Source organism: Chiloscyllium plagiosum, chromosome 41, assembly GCF_004010195.1.
Source record: "Chiloscyllium plagiosum isolate BGI_BamShark_2017 chromosome 41, ASM401019v2, whole genome shotgun sequence".
In the NCBI taxonomy this organism is placed as follows: Eukaryota; Metazoa; Chordata; class Chondrichthyes; order Orectolobiformes; family Hemiscylliidae; genus Chiloscyllium; species Chiloscyllium plagiosum.
The window spans coordinates 1,130,218-1,156,163 of record NC_057750.1 but is presented as its reverse complement, the minus strand read 5'-3'; the positions used below and the strand labels follow the sequence as shown (position 1 = coordinate 1,156,163).

The window sequence follows — 25,946 nt, the reverse complement described above, 5'->3', positions numbered from 1 at the left end:
AGTCCACATTGATGCCCTGGGGTTGAAGTGTTCCGAGGCGGAAGATGAGGCGTTCTTCCTTCAGGCGTCTGGTGGTGTGGGAGCGGCGGTGAAGGAGGCCCAGGACCTCCATGTCCTCAGCAGAGTGGGAGGGGGAGTTGAAATGTTGGGCCAAAGGGCAGTGTGGTTGAACGGTCTCTTCTTGGCCTCCACTGGTCATGAAAAATCAATAGGAGTCATTAATAACAGAAGCAAAGGCAGACATGATAGTCACTGTCAATGTGAAACCAGTGTGAAATGGTCATTATTGTGTAGTCAATGACATTGGGCTGCAGTTCCCTGGTTTCTCAGTGCCCACTCCCAGAGGACAACTTCATGGGACTCTCAGACGGCCCGAATGGACTCATACAGGAGGTGGTCTCAGGAAGGCAAATGGGAAACATTGATTTCAGTGTGACCTTCCAGGCTGTGGCTGTATTCATCCTGAACTCGCTTTGAAATACAGAAGAAATATTTATGATGCACTGATTAATTATATTTTTTTGTGGCAACCTCCCCACTGGCTGGCCTGTAGCAGTGAAGAAGGACAAAAAAAAATAAAAATCTGGAATTATTTAGGACTTGCTATTCCCTCTTGTGCCACAGTCTGCTGGCAATCTGTAGTCTATTGATGTCTTTGAAATAATAATATTAACGGTACAAATCTACCTGAGGGTTTCGGCCCTCTCTGTCAGATATCCTTCCCCTTCCCCACTGTTTCCTCTGTTTTCCCAGCAGGTATATTGAGCAAAGTAGGGAAAGGATAACTAATTAGTTACACGTTTGTACCCAAAAAGATGTTGCAGGTTCTATCACTGGGCTGCATCTGAAGAAGAAAATATGCTTTTTAAGTTGTGCCCTTTCTCAACCTCAGGACACCCTGTAAACACTTACAGCTGATGAAGACCTTGTATGTTTGAGCTGGTTTAATAGAGGAAGCTCGGTGGTGAACTACCACACAGCAAAATACCATAGACCAGCCACGGAATAATATTTTAATGAAAGCTAGAGAGTTGATAATCTGAAACAAAACCAGCAAAGAGTGGATAAGCTCAGAGGCTCTGTCAGTCGGCGTAGGTGAGAGGACCAGAGTTAATGTTTCAAGTCAGATGTGATGCTTCTCAGAACTGCAGGGGGTTGGTGCAGGCAAGGTGGGTTAGCCATGGGAAATGTAGGGTTACAGGGATAGGGTAGGGGCTGGGTCTGGGTGGGATGCTCTTCGGAGGGTTGGTGTGGACTCGATGGGCCAAATGACCTGCTACCACACTGTAGGGATTCTGTGATTCTATGATGGTAACTGGTGGTTGACAAAGAGGGGAGTAGCAACGAGTAGAACAAATAGTGAAGGTGCTGATTCGATGGTGGAGAGAGAATGAGGGAAGAACTCAGCTGCTCACCCTCACTATTGTGGCATCTGATAGTCTCTGTCCATGAGAGAGGGATTGCTGACAGAGTTCAGCTTACGGCTAATTCTACCGAAGGTATCTCTGACGCTGCAGCACTCTCTCAGTGCTGCACAGGTGGAGATGTCTAAATTCCTCTATTCCTAAAAAACTCTATTCCTGAAGAAGGGTTTTTGCCTGAAACGTCGATTTTCCTGCTCCTCGGATGCTGCCTGACCTGCTGGGCTTTTCCAGCACCAGTCTGATCTAAACTCTGGTTTCCAGCACCTGCAGTCCTCAGTTTTGCCTATGTCTAAAGTCCTGTAGATTAGGGCATGAATTTACAAGCTCCTGACTCAGAAAGGGGAATACTAACAAAAGTCTAGCGCTGAAAGCTCAGGTTTCTGAATTGGAATGTCTGCAGGGAGATGGAATGGAGGAGAGTGTTGAGGATGAGAATACAACAAGCCAGGAGTCAGACATCAGCGCCACTGAGTGACTCCTTCAGGGAGAACAGGCCTGACCTAGCCTACCATTAATGACTGTCTTACAGAGCTTTGGCTGTTCTGCTCCTCATAGCATCCACTGACGTTAAAATGTCTCCAAGAAAGAACGTTTTTAAATTCACTCACAGGATGAGGACATCGCTTATTGGCTCAGCATTTACTGCCCACACCTAATTGCCCAGAGGGCAGTTAACAGTCAACCACATTGTTGTGGGTCTGGAGTCACATGTAGGCCAGACCAGGTAAGGATGGCAGTTTCCTTCCCTGAAGGACATTAATGACCATTAAAGATTTTTCAGACAATTGGCAATGGATTTGTGGTCATCGTTAGACTCGTAATTCCAAATCTTTATTGAATTCAAATTCCGCCATCTGCCATGGCAGGATTCAAACCTGGGTCCCTGGATTAACAGTCCGATAAAAGCACCGCTAGGTCATCACCTCCCCCCCGCTAGATATCGTTCTTAGTGCTAAAAGGATCAAGGAGCCTGGGGTGAAGGCAGGAACACAGGACTGAGTTGGGTGGTCAGCCGTGATCCTTTTGGATGGTGGAGCAGACTGAAAAGGCCGAATGGCCTATTTGTGCTCCCGTTTTCTTTATTAACCTGAAGGGAGTTTTTTTTATCATGGAGCAAATTGCTGTGATCCGGAATGTGCTGCCTGAAAGGACAGTGGAAGCAGATGCAATAACACATTTCAGAAAGGGAATTGGATACATCATTAAACAGCTATGTTTCAGGGCTGTGGGAAACTTCAGGCAGTTCTTTTAATAAGCCAGCAATTCATAATGGGTTGAATGGCCTGTTTTTCTGCAGTATCATTTTCTAATTTTGTGTTTCAGTACTGGCAGAGACAAGCTCTTTTTAACATTTTTTGCGAACGTAATTCTGATTTAGCTATCGAAATGAAGGCACATTTTTCATTCAGGTAGGTTTGCAAAATTTCAACAAATAGTTCATGATAAAAAGTGCAAATGGATTAAAATTATTCCAACCAATATTTTCACATTTTAGCGTAGGAACAGGAGTGTGAAAGATTCATTAAGAACCTGGCAGAAATTGCAACTCCCAAAAAGAATATTTCATGAGAATTTAATGCAATGTTCAAATATTTAATATCACTGAATGGGATGAGCATTATTCAATGGTATAAGTTCAAAGATCTTCCTGTTTTGTTCATAAATACAGACTGATGTCAGTATCACATGGGACAACCTGAAATGTCCTTTTCTGGTTTTCTTCCTCCACTTACACGCAACTTGTCATAGGGAAGAAACTTCCAGAAATTCTTAACCCATTGAGTCAAAGAAAGAAGTTTCTCTTTGTCTCACTGTTAAGTGGCTGGTCCCCATCATGAGGTTGTAACCCATCGTTACAGACTTTCAACATCCACCCAGTCAAGAAAATCAATATATATTTCGATCACCTTCCTGACTCAGTGATAACAAGCCCATATTATTTAATCTGTCCCCATTGGACATCCTCATGATCCAAGGCATTTACCTACTGAGCATCTGACGCTCTGAGGTAAATCCTCAGGGGGACATGATGGCCTAGCGGCATTATTGCTGCACTGCTGATGCAGCAAGACCAGCTAATGTCGTGAGATCTTGTGTTTGAATCCTGCCACAGCTGATGTTGGAGTTTGAATTCAGTATAGATCTGGAATGAAGAGTCTAATAATGACCATGAATCCATTATCAAGAAACCCATCTGGGTCACTAATGTCCTTCAGGGAAAGAAACTGTCATCCTTACCTGGTGTAGTCTACATGTGACTCCAGACCCACGGCACTGTGGTTAACTCTTAACTGCCCTCTAGGTAATTAATGCTGGCCTAGCCAAGAATTACTCATCCTGTACATGAATATTAAAAAAGAAAAATTCTGGTTGTAAGTTTGCTCGCTGAGTTGGAAGGTTTATTGTTAGATGTTTCGTCATGGTACTGGGTAACATCATCAGTGAGCCTCCAGTGAAGTGTTGGTGTTATGTCCCACTTTCTATTTATGTGTCTTGGGTTTTTAAGGTGAGTGATATCATTTACGGTTCTTTTTCTCAGAGGATGGTAGATGGAATCCAAATCAATGTGTTTATTGATGAAGCTCTGGTTAGAATGCCAGGCCTTAAGGAATTCTTGTGCATGTCTCTGTTTGGCTTGTCCTAGGGTGGATGTGTTGTCCCAGTCAAAGTGGTGTCCTTCATTGTCTATATGTGAGGATACTAGTGATAATGGGTCATGTCTTTTTGTGGCTAGTTGGCGTTTGTGTATCTTGGTGGCTAGTTTTCTGTCTGTTTGTCTAATGTCGTGTTTGTTACAGTCCTTGCATAGTATTTTGTAAATTACGTTAGTTTTGCTGGTTGCTTGTATTGGATCCTTTAGGTTCATCACTAGCTGTTTTAGTGTGTTGGTAGGTTTGTGGGCTACCATGATACCAAGGGGTCTGAGCAGTCTGGAAGTCATTTCAGAGCTGTCTTTGATATATGGTAATGTGGCTAGAGTTTCTGGAAGCATTGTGTCTACTTGTTTGGGTTTGTTATTGAGAAATCAGTGGACTGTGTTTATTGGTTACCCGTTTCTCCTGAATACGCTGTATAGGTATTTTTCTTCTGCTGCTCATAGTTCCTGGGTGCTGCAGTGTGTTGTGGCCTGTTTAAATAATGTGCTGATGCAGGTCCATTTGTGGGTGTTGGGATGATTGCTTCTGTAGTTAAGTATCTGGTCATCGTGTGTTGCTTTCCTGTAGACGCAGGTTTGAAGTTCTCCATTAACTGTTCACTTTGCTGTGATATCTAGGAAGGGGAGTCTGTTGTTATTCTCCTCCCCTTTTGTGAATGTTGTGCCAGTGAGGACGTTGGTGCCGTCGGTTTCCTGTAATTTGTTCTGTTTTGTGATGACAAAGGTGTCATCCAGGTGACGCACTCAGAGTTTGGGTTGGATAGATGAGAGGGCAGCTTGCTCCAGTCTCTGAATTACTGCTTCCTCTAGGTACACTGATATTGGTGATCCCAATGATTGTCCCGTTAATTTGTTTGTAAGACTTGCTATTGAATGTGAAGTGGGTAGAGAGGCACAGGTCCAATAGCTTGAGGATGCTGTCCTTGCTGATGAAGTTGGTGCTGTCTGGTGTTTGTGTCCTTGGTTCCCCTAGCCAAAGGAACTCCACCGCAAACTGAAATACCTAGTAGGCGAGTCATACCACTCCATCCACTCCACCCAGGAATTCCTGGACATCCTCAAATACACCAAGATAGAAGAGGATGAAATAATGGGTCCTTTGACGTTATAGCTTTGTTCACATCAATCTGGTCAAAGAAACACTGACTGCACTACTAGAAGGGCCAAGGACTCAAACAGAATCAGGGTCACTGTCTCAGAAGAAAAGGCAAACCGTTTAAAACTGGAATGAAGACAGACTTCCTCACTCAGGGGGTGGTGAATCTTTGGAATTCCTTGGTCCAGAGAGCTGTCATTGAGTAAGTTCAAAACAGAGATCAATAGATCTGTAGATGCTAATGGCAACAAGGGATATGGAGATAATGTGGGAATATTGGCGTTGATGTCAATGATCAGCCACAGAAAAGTCAGGAAGAGCGTGGTTGAGGATTATCAGATCAGCCTTGCTCAGACTTGATGGGTTAAATGGTCTACTTCCATTCCTGGGCTTTATGGTCTTCTGATCGAGCTGAATGATTGAACAGACCATGGGTGGGGGGCTGAAATGGACTTCTCTTGTCCTTACATTTCTTACCTCAGGTTATCGACATGTGTTCTGGAGTAAAACCACCTTAAAATACCTGAGCACCAAGAATTCCTGAACTCTGACTCTTTACCCATCTCTGGATGACATGCAAAAACAGGCAGGTGAAGAAGCATTTAAGATGATATACCTGCCGTATATGTTGGAATGTGTACAACAACAAACTCTTCCCATTTTCCACCGTCTTGACATGATCTAAGCAAATAGCGCCCCTTCAGAAGCAGATAGATTTCTCCCCTCTTCTGTGTTAAAAAGTTTGGACTTTCCAATCCATTTGTTTGAGATTCAAAATGCTAATCCATGTTGTACTATTAAATCCACAATTTCCAGTTCCCTCAAATCTGATACATAAATATTTCACAATGCTGACAAGATATTTAGTGGAATATTTGATCGACTGTGTTAGTTTTACCTTTGAAAGCAATGAAATGTCAGAGCAGAACAACAGAACTTTCAATCTCCATGGCTGTAACATCATCAATTGCTCTCCACCAAATGGACAGAGAGAAAAATTATGATCGTTCCGTTTATCTATCTCCCCATTACTGGATGTTGGTGTACATCTGTATTTCCATACAAATGCAGTTTATCATCAAACAGGAAAGTCTAGAAGAGGAGGGAAATAGTAAAATCCATAAATTGAATTTCATTAAATGGAAATCCATTAAAAATGCTTCTCTGCATTCCATCTCTTAGTACCATCGGTAAGGACCAATCATTGATGGATCTATGTCCTGAAACCCTCTGTTAAATTTGCAAAGGCTTTTCCTGCTTTTATTAAACTGTGTCACCAATGGCCAGGATTTTAGTTTAGGGGTTAGGGTTAGACATTAGGGTCAGGGATTGGGGTTGGGTTTGGGTTTAGGGGTTAAGATTGGGGTTAGGGTTAAGGGTTGGGGTTAGGTTGTTGGGGTTAGGGGTTGGGGTTAAGGTTGGCTTAGGATTGGGTTAGGTTTGGAGTTAGGGTTAGGGTCAGGGGTTGGAGTTGGGGTTAAGGTGTTGGAGTTAAGGTTAAGATTAGGGTTATGGTTGGGAGTTGGGGTTAGGGGTTGTGATTAAGGTTAAGAATAAGGCTAGGGTTAGGGTTTGGGGTTGGGGGTTGAAGTTAAGGTTATAATAAAGATTAAGGTTCGGGTCAGGGTTAAGGTTAGATCACGTTCCTTTGTCCTCTTTTTATCTTACTGTGATGGAAGGTGAGTCAGTTCCCTTCCTAACTTGTGATATCTCAACTGGATGAGGCACCGCACATCTTAAACTGTCAACCCCTCACCCCCACCCCCTGTCTAAAACCTCCTCTTAGTGGAGCTGTTGGTGTCGAGTTCTGGGGTGCCCTGTGACCTGTTACAGGGATGGGAACAAGCTCAGGTTTAATTTCTCAGAGATGCACATATCTATCAAACGGATCAGCTTATCTATAGCTCCTACTCTTGCAAGGTCAAGGTGCCCTTGCTCTCTCACACAGCTGTGATGGTCAAGAGTCTTAACAATCAATAATGGAACTCTCGGTTTAAATAAGACAGCAGTTTTGAGTGGACTGGTCATGTTATTAGCAAGGACCAGTCAGACAAGAAGGAGAAGGGGAGGATGCATCAGTCAGTCTAGGCAGCATCTTGTACGGGGAGGTTGCACAGCCTGATTGGCCAGCTCAGCGTCTAGTCACAGCAGTGCACTTATCTTGGAACTTCAAATCCCTACAGTGTGGAAGCAGGCCATTCAGCCCAACACGTCTACACTGACCCTCCAAAGGGTGACCCACTCACATCCATTCCCCTACCCTATTACTCTACATTTACCCCTAACTAATGCACCAAGCCTGCACATCCCTGAACACTATGGGCAATTTCCCATGATCAATCCACACTAACCTGCACACCTTTGGATTGTGGGTGGAAACTGGAGCACTCAGAAGAAACCCACATAGACACGGGAAGAATGTCAGTATGGAGTTTGCACAGTCCCCTGAGGGTGGAATCAAACCTGGGTCCCTGGTGCTGTGAGGCAGCAGTGCTAACCACTGAGCCACCATGCCACCTGTGAGGACCCAGAGCAGGAGCAGGGCAGTATAAATTTGTGGCGAATGGTCTGAATATTTCACAACCCTCTCCCCACCTCCCGAAAGGCCCACAACAACGGACGGATTGCTCCCTCATTCTGTAAAAGTTAAAGTGAGGTAGGGGGACTCTTTGTATGAAAAGGCTCTGATTGACAAAGGGGATGTGATGGGGGCTAAGGAAGGACTCTCGCTTCCTCGTAGCCCATGAGCAGTGCTACAAAGGGACCTTCCTGAAACTAACTGACTCCCTTCAGCTGCCAGGTTCCCCTGAAGTCTAAGCAACCGCTGTAAACCCTGCCAGCTTTAATCTTGGACTGACAGCCTGCAGAACATACTTCAGAGAGCACACCATCTCCTCACATCAGATTGGCTCCCTCCACCATGTCCTGCTTCCATTCAGGCTCTACGTGCAGCCAATCCTGAACCACTTGTTGCTGTTTGGAATTCCCCCTTTATTCCGAGTGCCCTGGCTAGCCCTGCATTTTGACATTCATTGGGGTGTTTGGTTAGTCAGTATTGGTAGAGTCTTTAAAGTGTGGTGTTGGAAAAGCACAGCAGGTCAGGCAGCATCCAAGGAGCAGGAAAATCGACATTTTGGGAATAAGCCCTTCATCAGGAATCATCTTTGGACTGCGTGAGGTAACCATAGTCTTAGGATAAGGGAAAGCAAATTTCTAACAGGGTTGAGGATAAACTAGTTCTCTCAAAGGGATGTGAATCTGTGGAATTCACTACCCCAAAGTGCGGTGGATGCTGGGATGGTGAGTAAATTTAAGGAGGAGTTAGACAGATTTTTAATTGGTAACGTGTTGAAGAGATAAGGAGTCAAGGGAGTGAGGAGCATATCAGCCATGATTGAATGGCAGAGCAGACATGATGGGCCAAATGGCTTACTTCCACTCCAGTATCTTATGAACAGAGGGAGAACATGCAAACTCCACACAGACAGCTCTCCAAGGATGGGATTGAACCTGGGTCTCTGGTATATAAATTGATGAATGTATTGTCTGATATAAAGTCTGTTCACACTGAGTTGGGAGATTGTACAATAAACTTGACCAGCTGCATATATTCTGATTGATGTTCTTTGGAAGAGTCCTCATGAACAATACCATTTATTCAGATGTTCAAGCTGCAGAACTACTTGACATAATGAGAAAAAAACGCTGATGCCCTGGCCCATCACTGTTTGTTTAATGAGGACCCAGCTATCAACCTGAGTTAATCAATGAGAGACATTTCAGAAGATTGTCAATCACTCACACACTGTAATGAAGCCTGTTAGTTTTACAAGTGCACACTCACAGGAGTTACTGCCCAATTAAGAAAGACTGAACTGAGCTGGAAATAAAGCTTCTTCTCTGCTTGCATTTTTCTTTTATTCATTTTTTCATAGGATGTGGGTGTTGCTGGCTAGGCTCAGGATATGTTGCCTGCCCCTAATTTCCTCTTGAGAAGGTGGGGATGAGCTGCCTTCTTGAACCGCTACAGTCCAGGTGCTGTGGGTTGACCCACAATGCCCTAAGGGAAGGAATTCCAGGATTCTGACCCAGCGACACTGAAGAAACGGCAATATATTTCCAAGTCATGATGTTGAATGGAGGGGAACTTGCAGGGGGTGGTGTTCCCATGTATCTGCTGCCCTTGTCCTTCTAGATGGAAGTGGTCGTGGGTTTGGAAAGTGCTGTCTGAGGATCTTTGGTGAGTTTCTGCAGTGCATCTTGTAGATGGTACACACTGCTGCTACTGAGCGTCGGTGGGGAAGGGAGTGGGTGTTTGTGGATGTGGAGCCAATCAAGCGGGGGCTGCTTTGTCCTGGATGGTGTTGAGCTTCTTGAGTGTTGTTGGAGCTGCTCCCATCCAGGGCAAGTGAAGCATATTCCATCACACTTCTGACCTGTGCCTTGTAGATGGTGGACAGGCTTTGGAGAGTGAGGAGGTGAGTTACCCTCTGCAGTATTACTTGCCTCTGACCTGCTCTTGTAGCCACTATGTATTTATATAGCTAGCCCAGTTGAGTTTCTGGTAAATAGTAACTCCAGGATGCTGATAATGGGGAATTCATTGATGGTAATACCATTGAATATCAAGCGGCGATGGTTAGATGGTCTCTCATTGGTGATGATCATAGTCTGGCCTTTGTGTGGTGTGAATGTTACCATACTAAGTCAAACTAAACACCTCATCATTAAGAATTGGTCACATGTGAATCTCTTTCTTGGTCACAGACACTAGCTGCCATTATGAAGTACAGTTCTAAGGGGTAGCGGAACTTTAAGAGTCATGTGTGAATTGGGAAATCCACATTGAGATCCAGGAAACAGATAGGATATCTGGAATGCAGTATTGTGAATGAAGTTTCGGCTGACCAATAGGAAGGGACCATTCAGTCCTTTGAACCTGCTCCAGCATTCAATAAGGTCACAAGGTCACAGCTGATAATTTTTATTCTGTCATCCACCTTCCTGCTCTGTCCATGATTCTCTCTGTGTCCAAACATTTTCCATCCTCAGCCTTGAAAATTCTCAATGATCCACAGCTCTCTGCAGTTCAGCATTCCAAACATTCACAACATTCAATAACAAAGCCTACAAACAAATCAATGGAACACTGATGGGATCACCAGTATCAGGGCTCATTGCGGAAGCAGTAATGTCGAGACTTGAACAAGCTGCCCTCCCATCTATCCAACCTAAGCTTTGGGTCCGCTACATAGGTGACACCTTTGTCATCACAAAACGGAACAAATAGAGAAAACATATAACACCATCAACAATATCCTGACAGGCATCAAATTCACAAAAGAGGGGGAGAATGACAACACTCCCATTCCTAAATGTGACAGTTGAACATAGTTAACAGAGACCTTCAAACCAGTGTCTACAGAAAAACAACAAACACATGAAGCAATCATCCCAACACCCACAGAGAGAGCTGCATCAAGACATTTCAAGGAGCTACATCACACTGCAGCACCCAAGAACTACAAAAAGCAGAAGAAAAATGTCCATACAAGGTTTTCAAGAAAAACAGGTACCCAATAAACCCAATCCACCAATTCCTCAGAAACAAACCCAAACAAACAGACATAACACAACCAAACCAAATAGTCACATTACCTTACATCAAAGACATCTCAGAAATGACTTCCAAACTACTCAGACCCCTTGGCATCATGGTAGCCCACAAACCTACCAACACACTTAAACATTGACCAATGAACAAAGAATAAAGAAAGCTTACAGCCAAGGAACAGGCCCTTCGGCCCTCCAAGCCTGAGCTGATCCAATTCCAAAGTATCTGTATCCCTCTGCTCCTGAACTACTCATGTATCTGTCTAGATGCACTTTAAATGAATCTACAGTGCCTGCCTCTACTACCTCTGCTGGCAATGTGTTCCAGGCACCTACCACCCTCTGTGTAAAGTAACCTAAAGGACCCATTAGATAATACCAGCAAAACTAACGTCATTTACAAGATATCATGCAAGAACTTTAAAAAAACACTACATCAGATAAACTAGAAGGAAACTTGCCACCAGGATACGTGAACACCAACTGGCTACCAAAAGACATGACCCACTATCACTAGTTTCTATACATACAGACAAAGAAGGACATCACTTTGACTGGGACAACACACATATCCTAGGACAGGCGAAACAAAGACACATATGAGAATTCTTAGAGGCATGACATTCTAACCAGAACTCCATCAATAAACACATCCATTTAGATCCCATCTACCTTCTCTTGAAAAAAAAACTAGGGAGAGAATGGGGTACCCTTAAAGATCAACAACGTAATCTCTGTGGAACCATTGAGTCATGGACTTATACAGAATGGAAACAGACCCTTCGGTTCAACACTTTTGTATCAACCAGCCATGGAGGATGATGAGTCTGTTTCTGTTCTGTCGAACTCCTTGACCCGATAACAGTTCAGCTTTGTTTGGCTCTGAGTCAACCCAATGGCATGTATAGTAACACACAAAAGTATTTGCGTTCAATGGAAAAAACTGTTAAAATTCCATTTTCCACCAGACAGACCATTTGATCAGCACCTTAAGGATCATAACTGGCACAAACCAACAGACAATCAGATATCCCACTTCCTCCTCTTTGAGAATGTCAAACTCTCCCAGAATCGACCTTCAAGATTGTAGATCACATCCATACTGGATCCTGACACTTGTTCGACCATCTAGTATTCACTCTCCATCCTGGTATTTAAAATTAACGAGAGGACCGCTTATGTCTGTCTGACAAATCAGAACTGCCCAGCAGATGAGATGAAGGGAAATGTCCTTAGTAGCCATTTGAATTTAAAGTGAGGGGTCAGTGATGTGGAACAGGCTACCATGAAATGTTGCTACCCAGTGGAATCTGTCTGAGTGGAAGCAGCTCACTGAGGAATGGATGTTTGTTTCCAGTTTAATATCATCTCTCTCTGATGAAGTTCTTTCTTTGAAGAAGAGATATGTGAACCATGCCAATGGACTCTGAAGATTGTCATTCCATTTTCAAATTAATTAAGTTGTTCATAAGACCAAAAAGAGATTAATGTTCTGAAATATGTATAAATATAGATTTGCTCTGTGTGTAGTACAGAACTGATTTTAGTTGCATAAATTATATCTCCTCTGCCTGAGATGAAGTTATTACCTTAATTGAAGTCTGAGTGTACTCCACTCATTACAGAGTAGTAACTGCGTTTTGCTGTTATTGTGTGTCTGAACTGACACTTCAGAAGCTTCATTATCTTCCCCAACCATCAGTCGATGGAGTGGGAGTAGGTCAGGAATGTTATTGCTGCCTGTCTGCATTTCTCTCACTTCCTCCTCATGCTGGATCACAATCTCTAACAACCAGAAACTGAACTGGACCAGCTATCTAAATGCAGAGGCTACAAGAACAGGTCGGGGATTGGGAATACTGCAGTGAGTAACTCACCTCCTGACTCTCCAAAGCCTGTCCACAGTGTGGTGATACTGTGGTTTAAAAGGTTATTTTGTCCTGTTGTTTTTAAAAGAAGGTTTTAAGGCAGATGTACTGAGCAGTCTACCAGAGCTACTAGAATAAACAGCTTGTGAATCCTTGGGTTTTCTTTTAGAAATTGGAACAATAAAAGCAGCCTGAATGGGTGGGGTCAAACTTTCACAGAACCAGAACCTTTAGTTTTAGCTTTCAGCAGTAGTTGCTATTGGAATCTTGAAGAAGTGGAAGCAACATTTTCTCCCTTTGAGTTACAGCAGGAAGCTGGGGACTCTCTTCCTGCTGCTGGGTGACCTGGGAGACGTCTATTTTCTGAAGTTGCCTTTTGCCAAGGGCATGTTTATGGGATGTTACTATATTGGAACAGTTACTGATTAGGAGTAAAATATTCTATTATTTTGTTAAGTTTTCCCATTGAGTTAATAATTCTGAATTCCTCTTTCTTTTGTTGCATTTTAACTATAGTATTTGCATAAATTATGTTTTGCTTGATGTTGAGTGGATTGACAAATCAAATTGCATCTGCGACACAGCACCTGACATTTACCTTTAAAATAAGAAAATTCGGGGTCTAGGCTACCTTCTTAATATATTTTGAGGGGATCTGATCTGGTCCATAAGAAAATCAACAAGACACAAGTCAGGAGTGTGAGGGAATACTCCCCACTTGCCCTGGATGGGGGCAGCTCCAACAACACTCAAGAAGCTCAACACCATCCAGGACAAAGCAGCCCCCGCGTGATTAGCACCACATCCACAAACACCCACTCCCTCCACCAGCGATGTTCAGTAGCAGCAATGTGTACCATCGACAAGACGCACTGCAGAAACTCACCAAAACTCCTCAGATCGAATCTTGCAAACCCATACTCCCTCCATCTAGATGGACAAGGGTAGCAGGTACATGGGAACACCAGCCCCTGCTAGTTCCCCTCCAAGTCACTCACCATCCTGTTCGGAAATATATCACCGTTCCTTCACTATTTGTTGGGTCAAAATCTTGGAATTCCCTCCCTAAGGGTATTGTGGGTAAACACACAGCACATGGACTGCGGTGGTTCAAGAAAGCATCTCACCATCATCAGCTCAGTGGTTAGCACCGCTGCCTCACAGCACCAGGACCTGGGTTCCATTCCACTCTTGGTGAGTCTGTGTGGAGTTTGCACATTCTCCCCGTGTCTGTATGGGTTTTGTCTCAACCGTTCATACAATTCCACTATTGCAACTCATAATAAATGACCAATTTTAAAAAATGAATTTAATTGAATATTGTTACGGTCAAGATTTACTGATAATGCTGATCTTTCATTTCATTTTGTCATTGTCTTGAGAAAATGTAATTCACTTTAGCACAGAGGATGGTACCTGTTTGTGGAATTAATTGACAGCAAATCACATTGACCTCAATCTGAAAATGGCACCCTCTGTATGATAGGTCACTGTGATATGTAGCTGCTAGTTACTATCACTGCTCCAATAACTCAGTTAAATTAACTAGGTGAAGAGGAATATACCACTGAAATGGCTCAGCAATCTATCATAGTAACCAGCAAAAGCCAAATCTCCAGGCAGGATTTACACATTGCAAATCCTCTAAAATTGGTCAGGGGTCCGCAGGGATAAATGAACTATTTCTGGTGTAAACAAAGCTTGGAGATGAATAAGACCATAAGTTGTTGGAGCAGATGTAGGCCGTTCAGCCCATCAAATCTGCTCCAACATTTAATTGGATCATGGCTAATCTAATAATCCTCAACTCCACCTTCCTGCCTTTTCCCCATAATCCTGGATTCCCTTCCAGATCAAAAATCTGTCAGCCTTGAATATACTTAATGACCCAGCCTGGACAGCCCTCTGTGGTAAAGAATGCCACAGATTCACTCCCCTTTGAGAGAAGAAATTCCTCATCTCTGCCTTCAGTGGGTGACCCCTCACCCTGACATCATGCTCCCTGATCCTAGACTCTCCCACACGGGGAAACAACCTTTCCACATCAATCCTGTCAAGTCCTCCAAGGATCTTGCCAGTTTCAGAAATCACCTTACAATGTTGTATATTCCAACTAGTACAGGCCCAACCTACTCACCCTCTCCTCATAAAACAGTCCTTCCATATCTGGGATCAGCCGAGTGAACCTTCTCTAGACTGCCTGTAATGCCAGTCTCTCTTTCCTGAGATAATGGGACCAAAACTGCGCTCAGTATTCCAGTTCTGGCCTGACTATGCCTTGTATAGTTTTGCTAAAACCTCCCTATTTTTATACTCCATCACCTTTGAAATAAAGGCCAACATTCCATTCGCCTTCCCATTACCACCTGAACTTGGACGCTAGTGTTTTGTAATTGATACACAGGGACCCAAAGCTAAATACTGCAGATAGAGTCATAGAGTCATAGAGATGTACAGCATGGAAACAGACCCTTCTGTCCAACCTGTCCATGCTGACCAGATATCCCAACCCAATCTAGTCCCACCTGCCAGCACGTGGCCCATATCCCTCCAAACCCTTCCTATTCATATACCCATCCAAATGCCTCTTAAATGTTGCAATTGTACCAGCCTCCACCACTTCCTCTGGCAGCTCATTCCATACACGTACCACCCTTTGTGTGAAAAAGTTGTCCCTTAGGTCTCTTTTATATCTTTCCTCTGTCACCTTAAACCTCTAGTTCTGGACTCCCCGATCCCAAGGAAAAGACTTTGTCTATTTATCCTATCCATGCCCCTCATAATTTTGTAAACCTCCATAGGTCACCCCTCAGCCTCCGACACTCCATGGAAAACAGCCCCAGCCTGTTCAGACTCTCCCTGTAGCTCAGATCCGAGAAATCAGAAACAAAACGAGAAACGGTTAGGCATCAACTGTGGAGAAAGATGCAGAGTGAACAGTTTGAGTCTAGTATGCTTCTTCATCACAGACATTAAACAGAGGACCCTCTCCTGCTCAGGTAGAAATAAAAGATTTCAACATATTGAACTTCTTCCAAGAAGAACAGGGAAGTCCCCCTGGGAGACCTGGCCAAAATGTATCCCTCAGTCTACATCAGAGAACAAAACCATATCAACTGGTCACAATACACTGCTGCTTGTGGGAGCTTGCTGTGTGAATATAACCTCTGTGTGTGTGCATGTGTGTGTAAGTGTGTGACTGTGCAAGTGTGTGAGTGTGCACGTGCTTGCATTTGTGCTTGTGTGTGTGCTCACACATGCGTGTATGCGAGTGTGCACATGAGCTCGTGTGTGTGTATGTGCACTCATGTGTGTGTGCATGTGCATGTGTGCTCATGTGTGCTCATGTGTGTGTGCATGTGCATGTGTGCTCATGTGTGCTCATGTGTGTGTGCACGTGCATGTGTGCTCATGTGTGCGTGTGTGCGCATGCGTGTGTGGTGATTGCTGGGACCTTGACAGAGATCTTTGTCTTCTCTTCTCTTTAGCCACAGACACAGTTCCAGAAGACTGAAGAATAGCCAAAGTTGTTCCTTTGTTTAAAAAGGACGAGTCCAAGAAATTATAGGCTGATGAGCCTTACGTCAGCAGGAAGGAAATTATCAGAGAAGATTCTTGGGAACAGTATTTACTGACAATTGGAAAAAGATATGGACTTATTAAGACAGTATGTCTTGTGCAGGGGAGATCTTGTCTTATAAAACTGATTGAATTTTTTTTGAGGAAGTGACGAAGATGATTGATGAGGGTATGGTGGTGGATGTTGTCCACATGGAGTTTACTAAAGCATTCAACAAGGTCCCTCATGGTAGGTTGGTCCAGAAGGTTAAGTCACATGGAATTCAAAGTGAGTGGGTAAGATGGTTACCAAATTGGCCTGGTCATAAAAGACAGAGGGCAGTTGAGGAGGGGTATTTTCTTGACTGGAGGTTTGTGATTAGTGGTGTTCCACAAGGACAGGTAATGGGACTGCTGTTGTTTGTAATATACGTAAGTGATCTGTTTGAAAATGTAGGCAGTCTGATTAGTAAGTTTATAGATGGTATGAAAATTGGTGGAATTGCGAATAATGAGGAAGATTGTCAAAGGTACAGCAGGATATAGAGCAGTTGAAAAGTTGAGCAAAGAAGTAGCAGATGGAGTTGAATCCAGGCTAGCATGAGGTGATGCATTTTGGGAGGTCAAATTCAAGGGAAAGTAAATGGCAGGATCCGTAGGTATATTGATATACAGAGGAATCTTGGGGTGCAAGTCTGTAGCTCTCTGAAAGTGGTAAAGAAGATATATGGCGTGCTTACCTTCATCAGTCGGGGCACTGAGTATAAATTTTGAAAGTCATGTTGCAGCTGTATAAAACATTTGTTAGTCCACATTTGGAGTATTGTGTGCAGTTATGATTATCAACTACAGGAAGGACATAGCGTCTTTGGAGTGGTTGCAGAAGAGGTTCACCAGGATGCTGCCTGAATTGGAGCGTATTGGCTATAAGGAGATGTTGGACAAACGCGGATTGTTTGCACTGGTGGAGGCTGGGGGACAATCTGATAAAAGTATATGACATTAGGAGAGACATGGATAGGATGGATAGTCAGAGTCTTTTTCCCAGGGTGGAAATGCAAAATACTGGTGGTCATAGGATTGAAGATGAGAGGGGCAAGTTTAAATGAGATGTGCGAGGCAAGTTTTTTATTACACAGAGGGTGATAGGTGCCTGGAACCTGCTCGCAGGGGAGGAGGTAGAAGTGGATACGATAACAATGTTTAAGAGGCGTTAAGACAGACACACGAACAGGCAGAGACTAGAGGGATACGGACCATAAGAACTAGAACTGGGGGGTGGTAGAGACTCAAAATAAGGGGGAGCAGATTTAGGACTGAATTGAGGAAGAACTTCTTCACCAAGAGGGTTGTGAATCTGTGGAATTCTCTGCCCAGAAACGCAGCTGAGGCTAAGGCAGATTTTTGAACAGTAACAGAATTAGGGCTATGGTGAGAGCGGGTAAGTTGAACTGCATCCATGAAAAGATCAGCCATGATCCTATTGAATGGCAGAGCGGGCTCAAGAGGCCAGATGGCCTATTCCTGCTCCTAGCTCCTATGAGGAGAAAGTGAGGACTGCAGATGCTGGAGATCAGAGCTGAAAATGTGTTGCTGGAAAAGCGTAGCAGGTCAAGCAGCATCCAAGGAACAGGAGAATCGACGTTTCGGGCTTATGCCCGAAGAAGGGCTTATGCCCGAAACGTCGATTCTCCTGTTCCTTGGATGCTGCCTGACCTGCTCCTAGCTCCTATGACCATGGGCAGGCAAATGGGATTAATTTAGAATGACAGCATGATTGGCACAGACATTGTGGGCTGAAGGGTCTATTCCTGTGCTGTACTGTTCCACATTCTAGGTTCCATTACAAGGCTTGATTTATGCAAAACTAAAGGGATTGTGAACTTTATAAAATTATAATGGAACACTTTCTGCTCTTTCTTTCAAAGAAGATTCTCAACAATTAATTGAGGAACTTTCATTTCTCTTCTCAGCCACTTGTGGCCTCTGTGAAGTGAGATTATCCCTTGACTCAAATAATCCAAACTCCAGAGTACATCACAAAAGGGGATCAAAGAGATGTGATTGGTTTCAGTCTCATCTGCATAGGGATTAGAGTGATGTAGGGCTGCAGAGCCAATGTGTATTGCTGTCGCTGTCACCTAGGCCTTCCCCACAGCGCCCATCACTTCCAGACAGGAATCTAAAAATTTCCACTAATTCCAGTGGGAAACTGCCTCCGATAAATAGAACCTATTATTTCTTGCTGGCAGATTTAAGAGTTTGAAAAAAAGGAGATGGAAAACGACAGATTGTCAGCTGTGACTTGAGCTGTGGAGGTTAGAACAGTGAGCTATGAAATAATTAGATAAAAATTACAGGGTTGCAGAACACACCGGATCCATCAATAAATTAAGAAAGTCCTGTTAGGCCCGTCACTGTTTTGTCAGCTGAAACATGATGCCTGGTGTTTGCATGTGCAGATTAAATGGTTTCTGAAATTCTGAGCTCAGCTGATTGCCATCTTGTAAAAACCAAATCTGAAATTTGCTTTAAGCTTCTCTACCATTTACACCACTTTTTATCAATTACTCTGCTGATCTGTTTATGACAATGGCTTTCATTGGCTGTGAAACTCTTTGAGACAGTGGTGGTCAATACAGGTGCTATATAGATGTGAGTCTTGATTTTCTGTTTTATTCTAAAGGTGCAGTTCAATGGAAAAACCTCACTCAGCCTTTGGCTTTTCATCAGTTTCACATCTGAGCTTCGATCATGAACATCCTGAAATGTCCCAGCCTGAAGGGGCAGCGCTCTGAAAGCTAGTGATTTCAAATAAACCTGTTGGAGTATAACCTGGCATCATGTAACTTCTGACTTTGTCCTCGCACACACAGACACTGGGTCTAGTTCTGGCTAAGATCGGAGATAATATGGGACAGTGCCCGGATAAGAAAATGCTGCCTTCACCAATCAGTTCATACATGACTGCACCGAGTGCAGTCATCAGCCAATAAAGCCCCATTTCAGAAAAGGCTTTGCTCTGTTTTGTATTCCAACAGAAATTAGATTAGATTAGATTACTTACAGTGTGGAAACAGGCCCTTCGGCCCAACAAGTCCACACCGACCCGCCGAAGCGTAACCCACCCATACCCCTACATTTACCCCTTTACCTAACACTACGGGCAATTTAGCATGGCCAATTCACCTGACTTGCACATCTTTGGAGTGTGGGAGGAAACCGGAGCACCTGGAGGAAACCCACGCAGACACGGGGAGAATGTGCAAACTCCACACAGTCAGTCGCCTGAGGCGGGAATTGAACCCGGGTCTCTAGCGCTGCGAGGCAGCAGTGCTAACCACTGTGCCACCGTGCCGCCCACAAATGTTACCCCTCAAGTGACATCTTCCACCTAAACTGCAGATGACTCTGGACCCGAATTTCATTTGCAGGAAAATGTTGCATTTCCAGAGGTGAAGAAGTAATCTTCCATTCCCACAGCAAGGTCTTGATTCGAAAGGAAATGAAACACAATTGGTGCTTTCGGTCCCTTGACCTGTGCCTCACACAATGCACATGGGGAAGCACTTTCTTTGCCAGTAGGCTAGACAGCAAACAGAGGCGAGGCTGAGCTCAGAAAGGCTACCGGCTCAGCAGCTGAACTTTCCCCTATCTTCCCATATTTTTGGAAAGATTCTTCATCCTTCAAATCCCACTCGGATATTGTATGGATATGAAGTCTGATTACAAGGTTGCAATGTGCTTCTCCAAACAGGGACATGCACCACTGCTCCTGTTCAGTCGTAGGAAATTTTAAACAGCCTCTGTGATGATATTTCTTTTTAAAGGCTCCCGATTGCAAGATAACTTTCTTACAACTGAATTATCAAGCTCAATCTGCTCTTTAGAAAGTGCTCTGAATTCTACTCTCAATTTAACAGGCGTTTGAACAGAAACTGTCTCTTTACTAGGACAAACATCCCTCTTTAAATCTATTGAGCGCGCCTGTATGATTGCCCCATGTCAGTGAACATCCACATAAAAGATGTATTCCAATGTAACAACTGCTCGTAACTCTGTTTCTGAATTCCTCATCGCCGTCTCTTTGACTCTTTTTGTGATGTATTTTCATACACAGCAGATCTCTCAGGGAGGGGATGGGGGGACGGGGGGGAGTCTGCAATAAGGTTTCCACAGAGTCTGAACTGTCAGCAAACATTAATATATTTTTACTCCCTTGTACTAGCACAGTTTGAAAAACATCATGTTTAATACGTCAATGATTAGGTTTATGTGCTTGATGAATAATTAATGTTCAGTGTTCATAGCTGTGTTAATCATCTGAGAATTAATCACTCCAAATTTAACACGAGAGTTACTCACCTGCATCAACCAGGGACAGCGTTGAGGAGCTGAATTACTTACTCAGGCTCCTACATTCACTGTGGGTTCCGCTGGGACTGAACCCTGATGTAGACCAGGAACTGTCCTTGTGTTGAGTTTAACAAACGCTGAGCTGGGTGACCCGGTGGTGAGTGACATAACCCCACAGAGGCTGGTACCCCGTCACCAAGTCACCCTCTATTTACACATATACAGCCCCTGACTCTAGTATAGCCTAAGTATGTAAGTTAGCTCACTGAGCTGGAAGGTTTGTTTTCAGATGTTTCATCACCATGACTAGGTAACATCATCTGGTGAAGCGCTAGTGGTATGTCCCACCTCTCTATTTAGAGGTCTTGATTTTTTAAGGTGGGTGACATTATTTCCAGTTCTTTTTTCAAGGGAACATCGATAGGATCTAAATTGATGTGTTTATTGTAGAATTCTGGTTAGAATGCCATGCCTCTAAGATTTCTCATGAATGTAGAAAAGAAACCCAGACCTGTAAATAGAGAGGTGGGACATACCACCAGCGCTCCACTGGAGACTCTCACTGATGACGTTACCTAGTCATGGTGACGAAACATCTGAAAACAAACCTTCCAGCTCAGCGAGCAAACTCACATCCATGCCATCAACCTGAGCTACAAATCGTCTCAAACATCTCTCATAGAGCCTCCTTAGAGCCAGCACACAGAGTGACAGAATCTCTGTCACACCCCTTTTTATCTGTCAGCCAGGGCTCCCTGATTGATGCATGTTAACAGCCCCAGTCAGGGAACTCTGGTTCTATACTGTCCAGCTGGCTGACCTCATTAGAATCAATGCAGTGAGGTGTACACATCCGGACAATAGGGGCTGTGCTCAGTTCCCTCAGCAGTTGGTGGATGCAGTAGGTCTCTATGTACCTCTGTCCAGTAGATTAATCAGATGGAGTCTTGCTTGAGGTTGTTATGCAGTGGCACTGACTGAAACTGCAGCTGGGCATGTCCTGACACAGGTGAAGGTCTGTCCACCATGATGCCAATCTGGGCACATCTCATCCAAGCTCAGTGTCTCGCAACATGCATGGACTGAGGTATCAATAACAGTGAAACAGAAACAGAAATTGCTGGAAAAGTTCATCAGGTATAGCAACACCTGTGGAGAGAAGTCAGAATTAATATTTCGGTTTGAATGACTCCTTCTCAGAGCAGCTGATGTGGGCGGTGCCATGGTGGTCTGGTGAACTGACCTTGACATTACAGAGCTCTCAGACACCTCCTCCTTATCTCCCTCTGGACCGTGACCCCCAATTCTGAGGAAGGGTCATTCAGCCTGACACACAAACTTGATTTCTCTACACAGATGCTGCCAGACCTGCTGAGTTGTCCCAGCAGTTTCTGTTTTTGTTTCTGATTTACAGTGACTACAGTTCTTCTCGTTTTTATCAATAATGGTGCCTTGTATTAAAGTGGCAAGAACCTCCAAGGTATTTACAGAGCTGTACAAAGGGAGAATGAAAGTGAGCTATGACAATAGATGAGTGAAAGCTGGATCAAAGACTTTGAATCCATATTTACAATTTGATCAAAGATCTTAAGGAGCTCTTAAAGAAGAAGGACAGAGAAAATATCTCGAGAGAAGACAACTGAATGCAGAGACACCAATACTTCTTATTTATTTTTCCATGGGATATGGGTATCATTGACAGGCTCCTCCCTGATTAGCCTTGAACTGAGTCTTGGTGGGCAATTTCAGAGGGCAATTAAGAGTCAATGCAGGTGAGCGAGCACAGACAGAGATAGGGAACACAAGTTGGTTGGAATTGCACACAGCAGCAGAAGTTTTTGTTGACCTTAAATTGATGGAGGGCTGCATGGAGAAGGCAAGCCATTGGAGGAGTTGTGTATCAAGGTGACAAAAGTCATGGGTGAGGCTTTCATTCAGTAACAAATGGAGCTGAGGCACGGCAGATGGCATGATGGTACGGTCTTAGTGATAGGGTGACATGTCATCTGAAGGTCATCTTGTGATGAGGTGGAGCAGCAAGGTCGCAAGATAAGTCATGTTTAGTCTCGGGCTGTTGGCATCACCGAAGAGCAATGGTGATTGCATGAGCAGAGGCTGGGGCAAGGACTGAAGACAATGAGGTTGATCTTCTGAACATTTAGGAGCATTCTGCTCATCCAGTACCTGATGATTATGAGCAGCAAGACAGATCAGAGATGCGGGAAATGGCGCGAGAGATTACGGTGAAGTTGTCTGCATGTGGTGAGGGTGTTTGCTTGGGCCCAGTTATGGGGAGAGTTAATCCTGGTATCCAGCGCAGGAAGCACCGATGAAGATAGGACATGAGGGTCAACTGGGTGGGGGTTGGGAGGGTGGAAATGTAGAGACCAAAGGATGGAAAGCAATGGATGGGGAGGAGCCGTCATTGCTCCCCATCGATAAGTACAGGTGGCAGTTCCGTAGATAATTCTGGAGGTGAATTGGTGAATATAGAAAAGTTTGATAAGATTCCCAAATCTACTGTCGCACAAGTATGAGATGATAATTAGAAACCATAATTTGTTCAAGTCTGCTGTTTAAAACTAGGCACTTAAAGCTGAAGGTGAGAAAGTGAAGCAGCATTAATGAGCTGAAAGGTCTGTTTGCACTCTTACACCACATGTCTGTTCGCTAAGGTTAACACTTCCCTTTGACAGGAATAGGAAGGTGTGATAAAAGCAGTATCGTACAAGGCCGCAGTTAGTTAACGGTGATTCGCCCGATTTTTGCAACATGTAAAATAATCTTGCTTTTGGGGTTATTCCTATTTTACCACCCCCATCTCTCTAAGAGTGTGTGACCTTCTCAAATGATAACCCAGATAAGACATTCTGATGTCCAGCTCATCCAACACTGTTGACTTAAGGAAGGATGGGAAAGCTATTGGTCTTGCCTCAGGCTTGATACTATGGAGTGGCTTCCACATTGAACAGTGTGGGTGTTCCTGCATAGGACTGGATGGGACTTGGTTTAAATTCCCTCTCTGTTATAAAGCCTGCTACCTCTGAGTGTGGTTTGTCACTTGAGTACACACTGCATGAGCAGCCAGCATTGACGAAAATGTTGCTAATCCTGAGCCAACATCTCAGCAGAGATAAAGAAGAAGGAAATCAAAATTGTCGAACTTTTGAACGGTGGTTAGTATTTTGTTTTTCTTGTTCCTACATTTTGTAGAAATGTCAAAAAAAAAGGTGCAGACTGGGTGAAACGTTTTTAGGGAGGGTTGGTTAGTATGGAGGAAAAATATGCCCACGATCAGTGAGATGTACCCTCAAAGAAAGCAATTATGACTCAGATTGTTCAGTACAATGAGACACCAAGCTGAGCAATCAAGTATCTGACGTTGTTTTGGGAAATCTTCCTATTCTCTGTAATAACAAGTCAGTTCCTTCAAAGGTTTGTAATCCTGCTTTTGTTGTTTTATTCCTTTTCCAGAATTGCTGATCTGATTGATCATGGAGAGGCTCCTCTTCTCACTGCTCCTGCTCAGTTTGACTGTCAAGGCTCAGCTTTGTCCAAAGCGTTGCATCTGCCAGAACCTCTCCCCTTCCCTCTCCATCCTCTGTGCCAAAACTGGGCTTCTCTTTGTGCCTCCATTTATCGACAGGAGGACGGTGGAGCTGCGCCTAACCGATAACTTCATCACCACGGTGAAGAGGAAAGACTTTGCCAACATGACCAGCCTTGTCCACCTCACGTTGTCGAGGAATACAATCAGCCAGATCATGCCTCTCACCTTTGGTGACCTCCGCGGTCTTCGGGCTCTACACCTGGACAGTAACAGACTGACCAAGCTTGTGAATGACCACCTGAAAGGCCTGGTGAATCTCCGCCACCTAATCCTGAACAACAATCAGCTCAGCTACATCTCGGAAGGATCCTTTAACGACTTCATCACCTGCCTGGAGGATCTGGACATGTCCTACAATAACCTGGAACAGTTTCCTTGGGTGGCCATTGCCAAAATGGTCAATCTGAACACGCTCACCTTGGATCACAATCTGATCGACCACATCGAAGAAGGGACATTCTCTGTTCTTCACAAGCTAGGCCGATTAGACATGACATCCAACAGACTACAAAAACTTCCTCCTGATCCTCTTTTCTTAAGAACTCAGCTACTGGTTAATGCCAAAGGCACTCAGTACTTCTCATTGGTGCTCAGCTTTGGTGGAAACCCATTGCATTGTAATTGTGAGTTACTCTGGCTGAGGCGCCTGACAAGGAAAGATGACCTGGAGACCTGTGCATCACCGCCTCACTTGATGGGGAAATATTTTTGGTCAATCTCAGAGGATGACTTTACTTGTGAACCCCCTCTCATCACACGGCTTTATTCGAGCAAGACGTTTGTTATGGAGGGGCAGAGTGTGACGTTGAAGTGTAAAGCGATCGGGGATCCGGACCCTTCCATTCTCTGGAGCTCGCCAGAGGGGAAGCTGCTTTCCAACACGTCCAGGACGATGATATACGACAATGGAACCTTGGATATCCTGATCACGACTCTGAAAGACAGCGGCATGTTCACCTGCATCGCTTCCAATGCAGCTGGAGAATCAACCACCAACATCACCATCGGGATCATCCCACTGCCCCATCTCGTCAACCTTACAAACCAGGTGCAGGAGCCCGCCCCGGGGTCATCCGACATCACCACATCCACCAAATCCGGCTCACCTTCCAATGGCACTGACACCAAGAGTCTGCAGGATAAGAAAGTTGTGGCTACGGAACTGAGCACAACATCAGCCCTCATCCGATGGCCCTCCCAACGGCCAATCCCTGGGATCCGGATGTACCAAATCCAGTACAACAGCTCCACTGACGATACTTTGGTCTACAGGTGAATCGTAGTCTTAAAGGTTTTGTCAGAACTTAAATTCGTTCACTTTCTGAGAAATAGTCAGCAGGTCTGCACAAACACGCACCAAATTGGAAAATACTTTTAAAAAATGTCATTAAATTATACAGTGCAGAAGAAGCCCTTTGGCTGAACTAAATCTGTACTAGTCCCACCTTCTCTCACTAGGCCCATAACCTTGAATGTTACGAACTTCAAAGACTCATCCAAGTACTTTCTAAGGTTTCCTTCCTCAATTACCCCCACCCTCAGGCAGGGCATTGCAGACCAGCACCAGTCTCTGGGTGAGAAAAGTTTTCCTCTCAACTTCCTAGCTCTCACCTCAGAATGATGCCCCCTTGTTATTAATCCTTCAATGAAGGGGAGCAGCTCCTTTCTAAGCATCTCATAGAATTGTAAAATAAATCGTAATTTAAGTACAACCCATGGGAAGGAAGTATTTTTCTTTTTCCAGCTGTAAAGCTCTCTTCTCTCG

The 25,946-nt window shown here is 44.2% G+C and overlaps 1 protein-coding gene across 5 annotated transcripts in view; it reads left to right on the top strand.

Moving 5' to 3' along the window:
- The window catches only part of LOC122542727 (leucine-rich repeat and fibronectin type III domain-containing protein 1-like protein), a 212,311-nt gene extending 186,654 nt beyond the window's left edge, over positions 1-25,657 (top strand). For all 5 annotated transcript variants that reach the window (XM_043680705.1, XM_043680708.1, XM_043680707.1 and 2 more), the window contains one exon: positions 24,046-25,657. In XM_043680705.1, the coding sequence (XP_043536640.1) occupies positions 24,066-25,457 (1,392 nt within the window). In that variant the 5' untranslated portion in view covers positions 24,046-24,065 and the 3' untranslated portion in view covers positions 25,458-25,657. The remainder of the gene's footprint in view (positions 1-24,045) is intronic.
- The last annotated feature ends 289 nt before the right edge of the window (positions 25,658-25,946 follow it).